Raw genomic sequence first — 19098 nt, 5'->3', positions numbered from 1 at the left:
GGACCCAGGCTGCGGGGACAGCCCAGGAGCGTCCGTAGCCCCGCGGTCAAGCGCGGCGCCCCGGCTCCCGGGGCTCGGCGCTCCCGGGGAGGGGAGGGGAGGGGAGCGGGCATCCCCGAAGGCCGCCTCGCGGGAGGCGGGGAGGCTGCCGGGTGCACCAGGAGGGCGGGGAGCCCGAGGAGGCGGGCTGGGGGAGTAGGGCGGGCGGCGGGGAGGGGAGCAGGAGCCAGGCAAGAAAGTAGCAGAAAGTGAGGTTGGCAGGCGGCGGCAGAGGCAGGAAGTCTGTGCCGGAGAGCAGTAGAAATTAGAGCCAGGGAGGGACCGCGGCGGCAGCAGTCTCGGCGAAAGAGGAAACTGCCGAAGAGGAAGCTCTGCGGCAGCCGGAGCCTCCCCGAGAGCCGCATCCTCCCGCTGCTCTGCATCCCCGCGCCCGGCATCCCCCTGCGCCCGCCTCGCGCCCCCGGCGCCCCCTCCCCAGCGCACCCCCGGCCGCCCCACAGCGCTAGGTTGGCCATGGCCCGGGAGAACGGCGAGAGCAGCTCGTCCTGGAAAAAGCAAGCGGAAGACATCAAGAAGATCTTCGAGTTCAAGGAGACCCTCGGAACGTAAGTGGGTGCTGGGGACCAGAGGGCGGTAGCGGCATCGGCGGCCGCTGCATCGGCGGCTCCTGCTGCTGCCGCCGTCACCGCCGCGGCGGCAGGAATTGGCTGGTCGCTGCGTCCTCATTGTCCCACGGTCCGCTCCTGCGGAGACCCTCTGCGAGGCTGCCGCGTGGGTCTGCGCCCACGGGTGACACCTCTGCTGGGCGGGGGAGGGGAGCGCGCTGGGCGCGCAGAGAACGGCCCACGCGGGCGGGCGACTTTCCATTTCCCTCGCCACCACCGCCCTCCACCGATTTTTTTTCCTCCTCACGCGTGACTGTGGGCTGAGCATGGTGGTTCTCGCCTCTCTCTAGCTGTGTGCACTTACTCATCGTGTGTATGGGCGCCCTGGGTCGACCAATTAAGCTTTATGGTCCTGTCCTTACATCATTATCTTTCTGTGGAATTGACAGATGTACGCACGGGGTGCAGAAAAGACTTCGGGTGGCCCGCAGAATGACGGGAGGGAAGAATTACACAGGACTCAAAGTGAAATGTGGGCAGAGCCTCACGCAGGGTCGGAGGCACGCGCTGGGGTGCGTGTCCGGGTGGGAGGAGGGTTACTGAGCCCTTGGGGGCGGTCCTCTCCGAGGCTCACGCTTGATGGTTACGTCTCAAAAAAGCAGAAATCGTCAAAAGTGTGTGTCATCAGTGCCCCGAACATGTGCCGCCCGGTGCAGCTGCAGTTCCTTTCCTGCGCAGGAGTTGGTTTTGTTTTGTTTTGAAGCGCCTCGCAGAGAGCTACCCGGGCTGTGAAAGAATTCGGCGCTGCTGAATGAGTCTGAAGTTTACGTTATTTTCCTCCCCTACTTGATCAGTTTTCGTTTTGATCAGCGTCACGTTCGGGTGGATGCAGTCACACAGGTGCTGCCTGGAATGAGCGTTGCGTTGAGGTTTAGGGGGTGCCGACGACACGGGGGAGAAAGAGGAGGTGTTTCCCGGGCACATTTGTGTTGCTGGGGTGCCTTTCTTTCCTCCTGTCCTTTCACCCTTCTTATTTTCTGCGCTTGCTCTGCTTTTCCAGGACCCCATTTGCAAACGTGCTGTAAGCTCAGAGTCCTGCAGCTAACTATTGCTAATTGTGTCCTCTCACCCCTTCCCCACCTCCGTAGGCAGGGTGTCTCCCAGAGAGAAGCTGCAGGGTGGCGTTCTGAGTTGTGCTCCCTGATTCCCAGGGCAGACCTGTGCAGTAGGCTGAGCGTCGGAACAGGTCACCCTGCTGCGGCTGCTGGCACCACGAACCGTACCTCTGGGCACCTACTTGCTATCTTTGTGGAAATAAAACAAGAGGGCCCTTAGCTTTTCAGCAGAAGGGGCTCCCTGTTAAGAGGTCATTTCTGGTCCAAACTTTTAAAGTTGTTTGAGGCTGCTACTCTGAGACGCACAAGTTAAGAGGACACCAGAAATGGACCTTTTGCTTGTCAGTCGGGGACCTGACATGTGGCTGCAGAGAGGGGATTGGAGGTTGAGGAGTTAGAGTCTCATGTCTTTTACCCGCCTGGAGGAACCCCTGGCCTGCAGCCTTCAGGCAGGTGGATACAATCTCCCTTCTCCTCACTGGCAAAGGCCCAGCACCATGCTTGCACCTCTGCAGTGGTCAGGCTGCTGAGCTCAGGGAGGCGGCTCTGAGCAGATTGTGCTGTGTAATATGCTGTTGGGGTTGACAGGAGTGGCCTCCAAGTCTGCGAAGAACGGAGCTTTGCCTTCAACGCTGACCTGAGCTGAGGCAGAATGGCTTCATGGACTTGACCTGTGCCAGCGATCTGGTTCTCTCCTAGGGCACCATCTGTCTGGAAATGAGTCCTTGGGAAGAAACGCCCTGGTGTGATGCTGAGAGGGTACCCCAAATGGTACTAGAAATACAGTGATCAAGATTTCTAAAAAACTGAATGACATAATAGTATTGACAATTATAGTGACGGTCTTAAAGGTATACAAAGCATTAGGCGTTTAAGTTTCTCATGTGTAGTTAATTTAACTCACACAATGAATGGATGTGTTTAAATTTAGTTATTTAAGGCTACCCATAGTTTTCGGATAATGAGACTGAGGCAACAGAGAGCCCGTGAGGTAATGAGTTAGCTAGTAAGTGATGGAGATAACATTCAGAGCTAGACAGAAGAGGCCTGTGTGGGCACACGTGTGTTCCATGCGTGTGGAGCCCAGAGGCACACAGTGGATGTTTCGCTCCTCTGTTCTCTGCCTTACTCTTTGAGGCAGGGTCTCACACTGAACCTGGGGTTTATCCCTTCAGCCAGGGGTGAGGGCTGCCTTGCCCAGCTTTTATGTAGCCTATGCGAATGCAAATTCAGGTCCCCGTGCTTGTGTGACAGAGTCTTTACTGACTTTCCAGCTCCAGAACACCTCTCCATGATCCTCAATGGTGTTCAGCTACTTCATAGTCTAAAAATGACAATTTAACACGAGGGTAGGGAATACAGCTGAGTGGTAGATGTTTACCTCCCGTGTGAGGTCTGGGTAACATCCCAGGACTACACATAATCTAAAAAGGGGCTTTAGTCTATGGGAAAACCAATCTTAATAAGGATACACACAAGACGCTATTATGAATAACCTGCTGTCTAAATATGCAAAGGATTTCAAAGTTCTTGGATTATCACCATGGTACTATCTCCCTGAACTTGCTGGAGGTGGTCCCAAGTTGAGAATGTCTGGCTTACCCTGGGCCAAGTCTAGTGACCTTGGCCCGAGTCTTAACTGTAGAAGTTACTTTCTGTCCCTTCAGTGTGGGTTTTAAGTCTGGACTTTTATTTATGATGGAGTCTAGTGGGAACCAGAGGCGTTGACGATAATAATTGGACTCTGTGCCCAAAGATCTGTGTAGCTTCCATCACACTGTTCTCTATACCTTCACCAAACATCTTCAAGATCCTAAGGCAGAAAAGCCCTGCCAGAAACTTGATCCGGAGAACTGAAGGGGAAACTGAGGGAGAGGGGAGGGGCAGGCTCCTGGCAGGGGTCTGTCTAATTCGTCTTTAAGTCAGGCCCCAGGAAATACTTTCAACCTCTGTGCGTCACTTTAGTATTCTGCATAGGGGGATCCCAGAACCTAACCAGATCTCTGGATGAGGTGGTGAGACTTAATTACTGTTTATTAATCAACAACATGTTTTCAGATCCTTGGCACACAGTGAGAGCAAATAAATGTTGTGTAACAGCAAATTAGAATGGTAAATATTTCTGTTGGTGCATTCGCTAGGCTGTTAGAGGCTCTGCTGGAGGGGTGTGCATGTGTGTGTGCGTGTGTGCGTGTGTGCGTGCAAACACACACAGGAACATGGGTATGTGCACATTGCACGTAGGTGTGTAGGCCAGAGAACAGTCTTGGCTGTTTTTCCTCAGCCCTCAACCCCCTGCTTTTTTTTTTTTTTTTTTGAGTCCCAGTCTCCCATTGGCTTGGAACTCACTAAGCAGGCAGCAAGCCTGTGGCCTGCCTCTGCTTCTCCAGCTGGCTTACAGAAGTGCATGCTACCATGCCTAGAGTTTTGTTTTTATTATTTTAAAAATTTTGTAAAAGGTGGGTTCTGGGAATTGAACTCGCCCTGCTCGCACGTTTGCAAGGCAAACACCTTACTGACTGAGCCATCTCCCCAGCCACAGAGGTACCCTTTAGCACCTTCTGAAAACGCAGAAATGTCATGTCTACCATTCAGAGAAGGGCACTGAGGTTTGCAGACAACCTGATATTTTGTGGTTCTCTCTAGTCAGGAAGGCGTTTCTAATTGTTGTTCCTCAGGGTTTGCCTTGTGTGACTAGGTGCACCTTATTTCTATTTGGAGGTGAAAGAGTGTGTGTGTGTGTGTGTGTGTGTGTGTGTGTGTGTTTACATGCAGGTGAGTAAAAGTGCGCATATGTGATTGCACCCTGGTGGAGGCTAGAGGTCAACCTTGGACCCTGGATTTTGAGACAGGGGTTTTCACCTATTAGCTAGGCTAGCTAGCCAGGGAGCTTTGATATTTGCCTGTCTCTACTTCCCCAGGGCTGGGGTTAGCAGCACCATAATGCCAGCTTTTACATGGGTGCTGGGACCAAACTCTCAGGTTCGTATGCATGTGCAGCTTTCTCTCTCTTTTTCTTTTTTAAGGCAGGGTTTCTCTGCATAGCCCTAGCTGTACTGGACTCTCTTTGTAGACTGGGCTGGCCTTAAACTCAGAGATCTGCCTACCTTTGTCTCCTGAGTGCTGGGATTAAAGGCATGAACTGCCTTGCTCAGCTATGGGGGGACATTTTCACGACCATTCAAGCAGCAGATGAAACAGCACAGACCAACTGTTTATCCTGAATAGCCGACAAGCAATGGGCCTTTTTCATTAACTCAGTGCCCCTGGGTGCTGCTTTAGGAGGAGAATAAATGAGTGTTTCTTGTGGGGCAGAAGCCATCTTTCCCACCTGTCTTAACCTTACACTGCCAAAATTGCTCAACAAATACACCTGCTGAGGACAAAAGTGATTGATTCATCCAAAACCCTAGATGGGAAACAGATTTATCTTTTCTTTTGGTGGTGGGTGTGTCCCCATGTATAAAGAATGCAAAGCCACTTGGGGTGGTTTGAATATTTGCATTACTGCTTAACCAATTTTTAGCATCTGTGAAGAGCATTTGAAAGACTAGAAAGAGAAGGAGGCCTGTGAAGCCTGGGGTCTCTCTGGGAGGCTACCCCAGCGGTAGTATTCACTGTTAGTTTGGATTTCTCAGTCTTGTTTGGAGGTCTGATATAAATTTAGTTTGTACATCTAAGATTATTTCTGGAATACCTGGTATGTTCTAGGTGAATTGAAAAGAGACCAAGAAGTAAAACTGTGACAGTTCCATCCAGCTAAGGCTGGAGAGAGGTCAGAGGGGAGGTGGAAGGGCCGAACTAAAGAAGAGACTTGTGGGCCTGCTCCAGGGCACACTGGAGGTGCTTGAGCAGGGGAGAGAGTTCTTGGCTTTGCTGTGATGAACACCGACTGTCAGGCTAGAGAGCAAATGTGGGAAGACCAGTTAGCAAGCTCCTGCTGTGCCCCAGTGAGTGGGAACAGAGATTCAGAACAGGCAAATACCCGGGGGTCACTCTCCGTGGTGTACTAATGCAAACGCTCAGTGGGTTCTGCGAAGCGGAATTCTGGGCTAGAGCTTCTCCCTAGAGGGTCTCCTGAGGACTGGATCTCGGGTCTCACGTTGTGGCTTAAGCTCGTCATACACAGTGTTGGTTGGCTGGAGTCGGGTGGACTGCTGTGCACTCTCGTGAGAGGAATTTAGGGGTTAACTTGGTGAGCTTCCCTTTGGCTGGGTCTCATAAATCCCTCTAATCTTTCCTTTCCCCAGATAAATCTCCTTAAATCCCCTCCAATCTCTCTCCTCTCTCTCTTCTTCCTCTCCCCTCTCTAAGGGCTTAGGTGGCAGATCAGAAGGGAATTGCCATATTATTGGTCAGCTTGCCCGAGGGTGGCAGGCTCTGGGCCTCACGCCTGGGATCTCACAGCTTCTCCAATTTCACTGGGACCAGCAGGGAATCCAAAGGCCCTTGGGTTCACATTCCTTTAATTAGCAAAGGAATTTCTAATAGGTGGCTAACACAAGCCAGGCCATGAAATCATCTGACCAGTTTTTTGTTTTTGTTTTTGTTTTTTTGTTTTTCCTGACTCAATATGGCTAATTTCAATGCTTATATACTTAAAACAGGAGGACTCGTGGGTTCTGGGAGAGATGCCAGCATTAATTTTCTTTTCCTCAGTCCGGGTCAGTTATGCCCTTTTGACTTTCTGTGGGGCTGGAGATCATTTCTTTTGGCTAGCTTCTGATTAGATCCTATTCAATTTTTACAAGAAGGTTTATTATACACCATCCATACAATGTATCCAAGCTGCATCACTCAAGCTCTAACCACACCAAGAATAACCTCCAAATGCGTACCATAGTAGGTCAGGTTCATTCCGGGGCAGACCACGTTGATTCCATCCACAGCCAACAGCTCTGTGCTAGGATGCTGTGTTTTTCAGCAGGACTGAAAGAAATGAAGGGATTTTTGCCTCCATCTCATCCCATTCATATGGGGTGTGTGTGTGTGTGTGTATGTGTGTACATGTGTGTATGTGTGTGTGGTGTGTATAGGCCAGAGGTCAAGCTAGGATGTAGTTCCTCAGTTCTGTCTGTCCACCTAGGTTAGGCTTAGGGCCCACCTAGTTTTAGCTTGCCCTGCGCTGGGATTACAAGTGCCTGCAACCATACCTGGCTTTTTAATATGGGTTCTGGGACTTGAACTTGGGTCCAACTCTTTGCCATCTGAGCTATCACTACAGTTTTATAGATTCTGTTCTTGATTAACATTGGATTTGGGGGACAAGTATTTAAGATAGTTTATTTGCTGTACCTGGGAAGGGAGGCAATAAAAATGGAATAGAGAGTTCATATCAGCACCGCCGCTGGTAGCTCTGAGATACTAAGTATTTCCTTAGTTTTTCTGGATCAAGGTGGGGCTAGAAGTCACCACCTCCTGGACTGTTGTAGGGGCTTAATGACATCTGAGTGGTGCCTGGCACAGAACTGGGACTGAATAAACAGGAGCTGCTATCAAACCGGAACTGCTTTCAGCAGCTGTGGCTGACTACCTACAGTTTATCCGGGCCAGGACCACAGCCCAGATGGATGCTGGTGTCTGTTGGAAATTGATTTCTGGACGCTCTTGTTGCAGCTCTGTAGAATGTGTATTTAACCTTTCGGAAAATTAATTTAAGCAACCACAGACAAGCTCTCATTCAGCCAAGGGAGAGCACCTGCTGATTGTCCTTCAGGGTACGTTGATCAGCTATGAGCCTGGTTTAGATTACAAGGGAGCGAGTGCAAGTTCTGTCAGGCTCCGCTACTTCCTTGCTCTGCTGTGTTTGGTCTTGCTTGATCACTCTGAGCCCTCTGGCCTCCTCCATAAAACCAGGAAATCAGAGGACCCGATATGACAGTAGCAATGAAGATGGAATGGAGGGTGGACAGGGATCGCCAAGAGCAATATGTGATTTCAGGCTGGGTGAATGCCAACTGTCTCTCCTTAGTCTCCGCTCCTCAGAGGCTGTTGGTAGATTTGGAGACTGTACTGGACCATTCACAAGTTTGCCAGCAGGAGGTGATTAAGCCATCTAGGGCTAGCATTAACCAAAAGACTCAGCCTGAAAGCCTTCTCCAGGCCAGCTCGAGAGCGAGAGTGACCTACTTTGTCACATCCTTTCCTCTGGCTGGCTAACCAGATTTGCCTCTCTGCCTCTCGTCCTCCTTGCTGAGCTGAGTTTGACAACTCAGTCTGCATCAGCCAGTGCAAGCGCCTTCTCAGAGCTGCCCAACGGTCTCTATGCCTCTGTGGTTCTTCTTGGGCATCAGTATGTTGTTTGCTTCTGCCTTGTTTCTTACCGCAAGTAACACATATGCATGTTTGCACATTTACATCAATACTCAAATGGAACCCAAGGTCTGGTACATGAGCTTTAGCCCTGACCCTGAGAATAGTATTTTAATTTGATGACTGAAGTCATTTACTTAACACGTCACTCTATCACAGACTTGTGTAGTTTATAGTCTTTGGGGTTGGAGAGATTGCTCAGTTGGCAGTACCTTGGCTAGACCCACCAAAAATGACAGGCCATGAGCACATGTTTGTAAACCGAGTACTGGGGAGGCAGAGACAGGTGTATTCTTGGGTCATTCTAGCCTGCCAGCCTAGTCCAGGGAGAGACCCTGTCTCAAAAACAAGGTGGAATGACACCTGGGTTGTCTTTTGGCCTCCACACACACGTTCATACATGTTTAGATCCACCACAAGCACATGTGCACCCGCAAGCACACACAGACATTCATGTGTAGGCGTGCAATGTATCCTTTCCTGCTATTGTGAAAAATAATCTCGACAAAAGCAACTCAGCAGAGAAAGGGTTCAATGGTGACAACAGGGAAGTCAAAACATCGGGCGCTTGAGGCAGCTGGTCACCACATCCACAGGCCGGAAGCAGAGAAGGAGAAATGCATGCTGCTGCTCCATTCCTTTCCTCCATTTATGAGGTCTAGGGCACCAGGCCACTACAGTAGGGGTCTTCCCATCCTCTTAGTGCATCAAGACAACCCCCCGGAGGCAAGGCGGTTAACGCTAACGTCACAAACAGACACAAACAGAACCCCTGGCACGGCTAGGAAGGGGACCCAGGGCCTTGCAGGTGACAGGCAAGTGTTCTGTTCCTGAGCGAGTCCCCAGGCCATTGGAGAGTTTCAAGCATCTATGTACTGCTTTCATTTTAGTGTGTTTGGGAATGTCACAGTGCGCGTATATAGACCACATAAGCACAGGGAAAAATCTGTTATAAGCTAGTATCTTTTTTTTGGGGGGGGGGTTTCAGATGGAAAGTGGGAGAAGATAGAAAAAGCTCTAATTTCTCAGGTCACAGGCTCTAAGTATATGCTTTGGAGTGGGGTTTCCAAGTTGGCCATTGTCCCTCTGTCCCTGGTGTTTTCCACACCAGCGGATCATCCCATTCCACACACATCAGCTGAGTGTCTCACATGAACAAAAGTCCATTCTAATAGCAGCTCAGCATGGGTTTGTAGGCCCTTGCTTGTGGTGCATGTCTGGCACCATGCTCTGCAGGGAACTCGACTCTACGTGCTATGCCTGTTGAGGGGGTGGTTCTGTGTCTTTCATGAGCACAACTCAGATCACAACAAGTCTGGCAATATCTGGGCTTGGTGTTATGGATGGAATCCTGAAAGCATCATATTGCTAAAACTTTGGGCAGCTCCTGAAAGAGGACCTTATTGGTTAATAAGGCTGCATCAATAGGTAAAATGCACCAAGGACAGTGATTCTTGCATGTGATTGCCAAAGTGAGGCTGTCCTCAAGTTAGACAAGATCTGTTTTAAGATTTCCTTCTGAACTTTCATGGTTGTTTTCTGAGGCATATTTGCTCTAGGAAGTAAAATTTTACATGGTGATCAGAGTCCTGCTCAGGCCTAGACGTCCATGAGATGAACATAAGGGACTCGATGGTTAGTGAAGATGAAAAAATGTTGGCTTTCTGTGGCCCTTTTGGCTCCTTTTACAAGTAGGATGTAATAACAAGACTTCACATTTGTTTTCTGCTATTTTTGTTTCAACAAGTGTGGGTAAACATATAACATAAAACTCAACCGTTGTAGCCATTTCTAACTGTATAGTCCACATTTAGAACATTGTTTTTGGTTCAACGCCACCACCATCCATCTATAGAATTTTTTTATTCTTCCCAAACTGAACCTCTGGATTTATTAATTTTCTATTTCTCTTCCCCAAGCCTCTGACAACCACTATTCCGCATTCTGTCTCTCTGGTTTTGACTTCTTTAAGATGCCCTATGAGTGAACTCATGGCCTTTTGTATATAAGCTTATTTTACCTAGACACACATACATACACACATGTTTTAGAAAGCCACTATTGAAGTTATGGAGGACTTATTCTCATGACCTCATTAAATCCTAATGACTGTGGCTAAGCTGTTATGCACAGGTTTGATGTTGGCTCTGAATGTGATAGTGGCAGTGTTGGTTGAAGGCCAAGGTGACTGATTGTGTGAAGCATATCAGTGTTTTTTGCTAGCTTGCTGGTTGTGGTGATAACATTCCTTGACTTACCGTCATGGAATGCCCTCTTCTGCCCTCATCACCATCACATCTAAAGATGTCCCCAGACTCAGCAGTGTGACAGAACCTGGTGCCAAGATGAGATCCTGCTTAACAGGCTTGTAGAGAGCTAATAATACACATGAGAAAGAAGGAGATAAACAATAGTCACATCCAAGGTTGGCTGACACTCCCTGACTGGACAAGAGGTGGGAATGTGGCTTCTCAGTTGCTCTATGACAGGTGATACAAACTAAATACCATTTCACACACAGCCCTTTCTTCTGACAAAGTGCAAATACCCCATACTTTTAGGCCAACTTCTTAGCCATGTTTCATGTAGCCCAGGGTAGCCCCAAATTTGCTATGTAGCCATAGATGACCCTCAACTTCTGATCTTCCTGTATCTGCCTTCCAAGTGTGGGGATTGTACGCGTGGACTACAATTAGTTTATGTGCTACTGAAGACTGGAGGCGGGATCTTGTGCATGCTAGACAGGTGCTATGTCCCCATCCTCTATAGTACAGATCTTAGATGTTTACCAAGCACTCCTGTGGTTAAACGCTTGTTTTGATCTTGAAAACTGGTGGAAGGTGGTGAAACTTTCAAAAGCTGGGTGCTACTGAGAGGCCTTTGGGAGTGATGATGGGACTCCAGGTTCTGCATCTCTTTCCCTCTGGGGTTTGGCTACCGGGTGAGCATCTGCTCCACTGTGATATGCTGTTTCCTCACAGGTCCAGAAGCAATGGGGCTAGCAACCCTGCACTGCCGAAACTGAGCCCAACGAGACTCCTCCTCTTGGTCTTTTGTCTTACAGTGACAGAAAGCTAACTGATACACTCCCTTGAGAAGACTTTCAGTACCAGTCCATCTTGCAATTAGATGATTGTAGAGGAATTCAGAGGATAGCTGCTCTGGCAAGAGATCACATCCAAAGACCTTCTAGGGCTGTGTGATCCAGCTGGAATATAGACACACCTTTAATCTTAGGAGACAGAGGCAAGCAGATCTGAGTTCAAGGCCAGTCTGGTGTAGAGAACATTTCAGGTAAAGAAAAGTTTAGGTCCAGGCGTGGTGGTATGCACTTAATCCCAAGCAATGGAAGTCAAGTTAGTTTGTGAAAGGAAACATCCATGTCTGAAAGTGATGGCTTATTGAGTGCCAGAAAAGGTGACAAATCAGAGAAGATTTGACAATAGGATATGCCCAAGTCTCATGAAAAAAGGGAAGAAAGGGAAGCTACTTAAGGGGCAATGCAGAGAGAGGGGGGAAGAAGTTTTACAGGGACAATAATAGAGAGGCAGATTGCAGAGAGAACTCAGATGAAGACCAAATGAGCCAGAGGATGTGAAGGAGCCAGAACATTAGAAAAGATGCTGGAGTTCGTTTGAGGCCAATCAGAGCAATTCAGAGGCCAAGAGAGAAGCCAGACTGAAGAAGTTAGCTGGGAGAGGGTTTTGAACCAGAACAGTTGAGTTGAACCAACCAGCCTTGAGCTCTGAAAGAACAAGAAAGGATGAGCTTATTCAGCAGTAAGTCTCAGAGGGTGAAAATGTTCTGAGCCTAGGTTAGATTGCAAGGAGTCTAGAAGCTTCCAGGACTGGGCCTAGGTTGGCAGAGGCAAGGAGTAAACCTCCGAGAAACAGGTGCATGAGAGTTCCTTTTACAGATGATGGTGTCATTCTTACTGCGTGGAGAGCAGGTGGCTCAGTAGTCTTTGTATGCAGGCTGTAAAATCAGGAGATTTGAGATTAGGTGACCTGTCCGAGGTTGCATGTAGAAGCCTGGCAATCCAGGCCAGCAGCTCTTTGCCTTAGACTTTTCTTCCTGTGCCTTGTGTGGGTGGACAGCGAGTGCTGGAAAGCACAGGCCCCAGCTCCCGTGCAGCCATGGTTCTTCAAGGGCAGGCTGCTTGTGGGCTTGGCGTACCTTGGTCATTGTTTTCACACACGCCTGTGGCCTTGGGGTTCCCTTTGCAGGTGTGACTTTTCCTGAGGATGTGACGGGCAGCCGAGGAAAGCAGAGCGGAGCTGTTAGGACTTTTGCTCCCTCTGCCTGCTTTCCTTGTGCTGTGGATCACAGGCCATATGTCCCCAGATCAGCGAGGCAGTCAGAGCCGAGGGCAGGGCATAGTGGGTCCTTATGCTCCTGTGCTGAGGTTGGAACACATATTCCCATGTCCCTAGGGAGCAGGTCTTACCCACAGACAGGGCCTAGCTCAGATGGAATACCAGTGTGCTTGGTAAATGCTTAAATGCTCGTTGGGTATGAGTGATGAATAGAAGAAAAGCAACATATGTCATTCAAATTCCAGCTATAGCACCCAAGTTGACTTTTAAGTTAAATTTTGAAGTTTTTATCTTAATTTTGTGTGTGTGTGTGTGTGCATGTGTGCATTTACGTGCCACTGTGTGGAGGTCAGAAGATAATGTCTAGGAGCTGGTTATTTCCTTGATGTGTGTCACAGGAATGAAGCAGGCCATCGTGCTTGGCAGCAGGCATCTGTACCCACTGAGCTATTTTACTCCCCTGCCTTTGGAGACAAAATCTTAAGTAACTCAGGATGACCTTACACTCAATTTGCAGCTGAGGGTGACCTTGAACTCTTGATCCTCCTCTATCTCCCTAAGACTGGATTAGAGGGTGCACCACCATGCCCAGCTTATGCAGCACTGGGTATCAAACCAGAGGCTGAGCATGATAGACAAGCACTCTCAATTGTGATGTATCCCACGACCTTCCTGGAGCTTTTGTTTCTTTGTGATGAGGTGAAGATAACAGTATTCTATCCTTCCTGTTTATGGGGAGGGTCTTATCACACACACAGACAAAACTTTGGGATGTAGGCACGCTCCATATTATGGGTACAAAACGAAGGGCACAAACTTGAATTTTAAGCAGGTGGATATTATATCCCATTATTTGACTAGTGCCTTCCAAAATGCCGGTAGGAACTCATTCCTAGGACCGACAGCGTGTTTTCAAGAATAAGGAAGTAACCATTAAAGATCTGTTGGTTCTTTTTCTCATTCCTGTGAGAAGCAACTTAATGGAGAAAGGGCTTGTTTCAGCCTACAGTTTGTCATGATGGGGAAGTCATGGCAGCAGCTGCTTAAGGCAGCTGGCCAGCAGTCAGGAGGCAGAGGGAGGTGAGTGCTGGTTGGTGCTTTCGTTTTCCTTTCCATGCAGTCCAGGACCCCTGCTCTTGGAATGGTGCCACCCACAGTTGGGGTGTATCTTCCTGGCCCACTTAACCCAGTCTGGAAAAGATCTCTCACAGACATGCCCAGAGGTAGGTCTTTACTTGGCTCTGTATCCTATCAAGTTGACAATGAATGTTAATCAGCACAGTAGCCTCATAGAGATAGTTGTAAAAGAGTTTGTTTTGCTGGAGTGACCTTGGAGAAAGATTGAGAAGGAGATATTGAAATACCATGAAGGGTTGGACCGGACTTAAAGGGATGGTCATGTGGGTTGTGTAGGGAGGAGGCTGGATGGTCATGGTGGAAGAAGCAGTCCATCTCTCATTGACTCAGTTTCCGAGCCTCTGGGGTGAGCAATGCTGGGAGAATCCTGCATGTCATCTCCGTGGCCTGTGATGGCTGTACTCTGTCATCACAGTGAAGAAGACACATGAAGAAGAATAGGTTGGGTCTCAGTTGTGAAATTCCAGTCTTATGGCTCAGACAGTTCCGGGGAAAGAAAGCCACAGTGGCCCTCGGGTTCCCTTCCTTGAGACCTGTGGCTATGTACAACATCCTGGGATCTTTGCCACCTATGTTTCTTCAAACTTAGATTCATCCTAGTGAGGGTCAGTTGTCATGTATGTGTGTGTGTTTGTTCATGTGTGCTGTACACATGTTTGCATGCATGAAGAAGCTAAAGATTAACTCTAGCTGTTGTTCTAGAAGCTGTCTACCTAGATATTTGTTGTTGTTGCTGATTGCTTGTTTTGAGACAGGGTTTCTTATTGGCCTAGAGCTTGCCAGATAGTCTGGGCTTGGCTAGCTAGTGAGCTTCAGAAATGCTCCCCTCTCCACCTACAGCAGGGAGGTTAGTGTGTACCACCATGCTTCACTCTTTCTTCTTTCCTGTGTGTGTGTGTGTGTGTGTGTGTGTGTGTGTGTATTGAACTCAGATCCTCTTGCATGCAAGGCAATCATTGAGCTATCACTTCAGCTCAACCAATCTGACTTTGTTCCTTCCTTCCTTTCCTCCTTCTTTCCTTCCTTCCTTCCTTCCTTCCTTCCTTCCTTCCTTCCTTCCTTCCTTTCTTCCTTCCTTCCTTCCTTCCTTTCTCTCTTCCTCTCTTCCTTCCTTCCTGGCCTCCTTCCTTCCTTCCTGTAACTGAACCCAGGGCCTTATGCATTCTGGTTAGATGCTCTGACTCTGAGCTCTGTGTCCCCAGCAGCTGTTGTTCTTCTGCCCAGTGTTTCTCTGATTCCACCCAAAGCCTTTTGCACTCCGAGACTTGTTCTTACACTCCTTGCCTCTGTATTTTCCCCAAATAGCTCAAACACTGAGTAATGCAGAGTTTGGTTTACCTTAAAAAAATCCTAAGCAGCGCAAGTGTCTTTGTGGTCCTGGAGGGAGCCCGCTTTCCTAAATGTTTTTGTTACTGATAAGCCCTTGAGTAAGTATGTTCTCTCATATTTTCTTCCCCTGGCTTTCTTCTTTAAATCATCACTGTTTTCCACGTGTGGATTACTCACCGTTCAGATTAGCCAGCAGGAACTTTTAATCCATGGGCTTCGCCTCACTTCCTCGCTAGCCTGCTTTCAGGCCTTTCAACTGTGCAGAGGAAGATGGTTTGTAGGAGAAATAACCTCAGGATGCACATCAGGAATTCGGAACAGCTCTCAGCTCCATAGTGTGGAAGGTAAAAATGAAAGACGAATGACTACGAATGATTCCAGCCTCCCATCAAGGCTGGCTGTGTCTGAGGCCATCCCACTGATTTTCTGTTGTTCTCCTGCCTCACACCCCCATCCTTCCCAGTGAGGTTTCTTGATGTCTTGAAATTCTCCCCAGAAGGGTGTGTACTTGGCTTTATCTTTTTTTTTTTTTTTTGCATGTATATATGCAGGTGTATATGTGTGTGTGTGTGTGTGTGTAGTCTGGAGGCCAAAGGTCAGCCTTGGGTGTAGTGCCTCAGGAACCATTGACCTTGTTTATTCAGACAGTGCCTCTCACTGAGACCTGGGACTCTGAGATCAGGCTAGGCTGGTTGGCCAGTGAACCCCAGAATTCACCTCTCTCTGCCTCTCCAGTGCTTGGGTTACAAGTATGTACCAATACCTTTTAAATGTGGATTCTGGGATTCAAACTCGGTGTCTTCACCCTTGTATGGCAAACAACTTTACTGACAGCTTTCTCCATAGCCCTAGCTTGCTCATTTTTCCTTCCTTCCTTCCTTCCTTCCTTCCTTCCTTCCTTCCTTCCTTCCTTTTTCTTTCCCCATAAACTGAGCACTTTAGCAATTTTATGATTGTAATTTTTGCATGTTTGTTTATCTAAAGCCAGAAGATAATGCTTTGACCTGCATTATTTCTCTTCAGAAGATATCTTATCTATAGAACTGAAGCTAGAAAGAAGAACTTTTAGACATTCTCAATTAGTACTTCCTGATTTTTTTTTTCTTGTCCCGCAAAATTTGATGGGCTCTTTGTCTCAGTGTCCCAGATTCAGTGACTCTGAGGTAGAAGTTCTTGTCCTCAGTACCTTGGCTAAGCTTTATGAGTAAAAAGAAACCCCACAGTTTGCCTTGGCCTGCATCTGTTTCTATGGTACTAGGTGATCTGAAGAGGTTGCAAGGACTGGTGTAGTGGGGAGGTGTGAGGCTCATGTGACAGGGAGAAACGTGGCTTCCAGCGTTTGAGTATCTGCCGGAAACGGGAACAGTGCTTCTCCGGATGCTTGACTTTGTGAAAGGTCATTTAATCAGTGCACACCCTGTGGATTAAATCCTGATTGACAGTTGAGGAGAACTGACTGGCCTCAAGTCACTTGATGGATAAGTCCTCGAGCGAGATTTGAACTTAGAGCTGTCTAAAGAAATTTCTAGAAGGCTGCGTGCAGCTCACAGCAAACTGAGATGGGGCTGTGCACCTTCTCCAGGATGTGTCCTGTACACCCCACCCCCCCCCCCACAGGCACACACACATACACAGACAGGTGCATAAGGAAATGATTTTCTTCTTGTTTGGAAGCTTCCAGGGGCTCTGTGTAGATTCTTTGGTGTTGTTACAGTTGCAAGCTCATGTCATAGTTGCATGCTCAGAACTTTACTTTTCCCTTGGGCTTGCCCTGGAAGATCTGTTCGCCTCAATCTGTAGGTGTGCTGGGTCTGGGAGCTGACCTGGTGTGTGCTTGTCAAAAACCCTGTGTTGAGGAAAGAAATGGACTTAACCATTTCATGGGTCAGGAATACATTTTGTCAGTATTTTGCTATGAAATTAAATAATTTCCTTGTGTATCTGTCTGTGTTTATGTGCATGTGCCTGTGTGTGTGCATGTGTGCTTGTGTGTATGTGCTTGTGTGTGTATATATATGTGTGTGTGTGTGTGTGTGTGTGTGTGAGTATGCATACATGCATGCATGAAGGTAAATGTTTGCAAGCTCACGAGCAGCCTTGGCTGCTGTTTCTTGCTGTTTTCCACCTATATACTTTGAGACAAGACTCTCGAAATTTTTGTGTGTGTTTGTATTTTGAGTTCATTGGCTTGGAAACTCCTGTCATAGGATAGACTGGCTGCACGGTGCCATCTCCTCAGCAGTGTGCGCCTCCAGGGCTGGCGGCTTTGTGTGGGTTCTGGGAATTGAAGTCAGGTCTTCCTTTGTACAAGGCAAGCACTGTACTGATGGAGTTATCTTCCAGGCAAATAAAGTAATTTGTAACACATCCAGAGAACTGAGATTTCCAACCAATTTGCACATCAACAATGGCAGCAACAGCAGCAGCAGCAGCAGCAGCAGCAAAACCCTAAATAAAACCCAGCTCTAACCTTTTCTTAAGATTCTGGCAAGCAGAATGTAATGGTCGTCAGAACTGGGCACAAAGATGTCATCTACAGCTTATGTGTCCACCAACAAAGGATTTCGGGAAATTCAGTCATATAACCTGAAGTGCAGGGGAGTCATGGCTAAATTGAGGAGGACTACCATGTCAGTCCCTGTCCCCTGTGTATGAGCTGGTGTTTAACTGGCTACTTACCAATTTTTACTTACTTAAAAATTATCTGATTGCAACATAATTTTTAAGTATTAACTTAGCCGGCAGGTGGTGGCACACACCTTTAATCCCATCACTCAGGAGGCAGAAGCAGGCAGATCTCTGTATAGATCAGGCCAGCCTGGTCTACAGAGTGAGTTCCATGACGTACAGGGCTATATACAGAGAAGCCCTGTCTTGAAAAACTCCTAAAAACAAAAAATGCATTCTTTGACAGTTTTCTACATGTATTTAATACATTCTGCTTATACTTGTCCTGTTATCCTCTTGCCCTTTTATCCCCGTACACTTTCCAACTCACCTTCCTACCAGGTCTCCACCTCATTTTTATGTTTGTGTGCATTTGTGACCCACTAGACTTGAGGAGGGCTGCCCACATGGGCATGGTATGGAGCTATCCATCAGAGCATGAGTCAGTCATCAGCGGCTGCAGCACTTCCTGTTCTCCAGCAGCCCTGGATGGCCTTGAGCTCCCTTGAGTGGGGCTCATCCCCATGAGTCCCTTCCCCATCTCTGGTGAAACACTTAGTGCTTCTGTCTTGTGTAGGCAGGCTCTTCTGGGCAGCTGCCACTATTCTGAGTTCGTGAACGCCGCCACCATCTCGTCTGCTGAGGCCCCATCCACATCGCCTGGTGTGTACATTTTCTTTGCCTTGTCTTCCTCAGTGTCCACAGAACCTTGGACTGACGCAGGCATCCAGACGAAGGCTAAGCATTTGACAGTCACGGGCTCTCAGCACTTTGCCCAGCATGAATCTTGGCCTTACCCACCATTTGATCAGGTTGAGGGCACTATGCTAGTTCATGGGAATAAGCATGAATGTGTAGGGGGCTAGGACAGGTATGTTTGATGTCAAGGGCATTCCACTCTATTTAAAATTTTTTTACTCCAAAGCAGTTTTTTTTTCCTTTTCATGTTACAGTGTATTGTAAATGTTACTCAAAACGTTATCAAACCCAGTGGCTTTTTCTCAGGGCTCCTTAACGTTGAAGAATTGTTATTATTGTGTATAAATGACTTATCATACATTATGTACCTCAAGCAGTTTTTTATATTCTCAGTAATTGGAAAACACCGGGAGAAAAGCAATAGGAAACTTAAAAATGTGGCACATCCGTGCTACCAGCTTGATAGGCAGTTACTGTTTCTGTTTAGGATATGTTTGAAATCTGCTTCTCTAATGATCTGGGTGGAAGGTGACCTTTTCCTGTTGTCACAGGAACTGCTTCGAGGTAGGAAGCAGTTTAGAACTGTATCTGATGTTGAGTTAACATCCAGAGGTATCGGGAACCACGCTGCTTAACGTTCCGGTTTGATTTCAGTTTTGCCTGGACCCGAGTCGTGGGGAGTCCAGTGCGACCTCTGAGGTTCTGGGCACACATCCTTCTGGGGGCCAGGTTTCAGAGATGGTTCACCTACTCGAGGGCCCAGGCCCACAAGCAGAGGGCTTTAGGGTTCATCTAGTGTCTTGAATGCTCCCTTTGACTTGAAATTCTTTGTGTGTGTGTGTGTGTGTGTGTGTGTGTGTGTGTGTGTGAGTGTGTGATACAGGAGCGTCTGTGTGCGCATGCAGACATGTAGAAGTC

General features: G+C 48.0%; 1 protein-coding gene across 3 annotated transcripts in view; it reads left to right on the top strand.

Moving 5' to 3' along the window:
• Positions 1-202: 202 nt before the first annotated feature.
• Positions 203-19098, top strand: part of Camk1d (calcium/calmodulin dependent protein kinase ID) — a 414346-nt gene continuing 395450 nt past the window's right edge. Inside the window, exon 1 of one of the 3 annotated variants that reach the window (XM_021643605.2) lies at positions 203-605. In XM_021643605.2, the coding sequence (XP_021499280.1) occupies positions 514-605 (92 nt within the window). In that variant the 5' untranslated portion in view covers positions 203-513. The remainder of the gene's footprint in view (positions 606-19098) is intronic. The other 2 variants (XM_060372960.1, XM_021643604.2) reach the window with 2 other exon arrangements.

Source organism: Meriones unguiculatus, chromosome 19 (assembly GCF_030254825.1).
Source record: "Meriones unguiculatus strain TT.TT164.6M chromosome 19, Bangor_MerUng_6.1, whole genome shotgun sequence".
NCBI classification, from domain to species: Eukaryota; Metazoa; Chordata; class Mammalia; order Rodentia; family Muridae; genus Meriones; species Meriones unguiculatus.
Note: the sequence above shows the minus strand (reverse complement) of the source record. Positions and strands in the feature narration are given on the sequence as shown.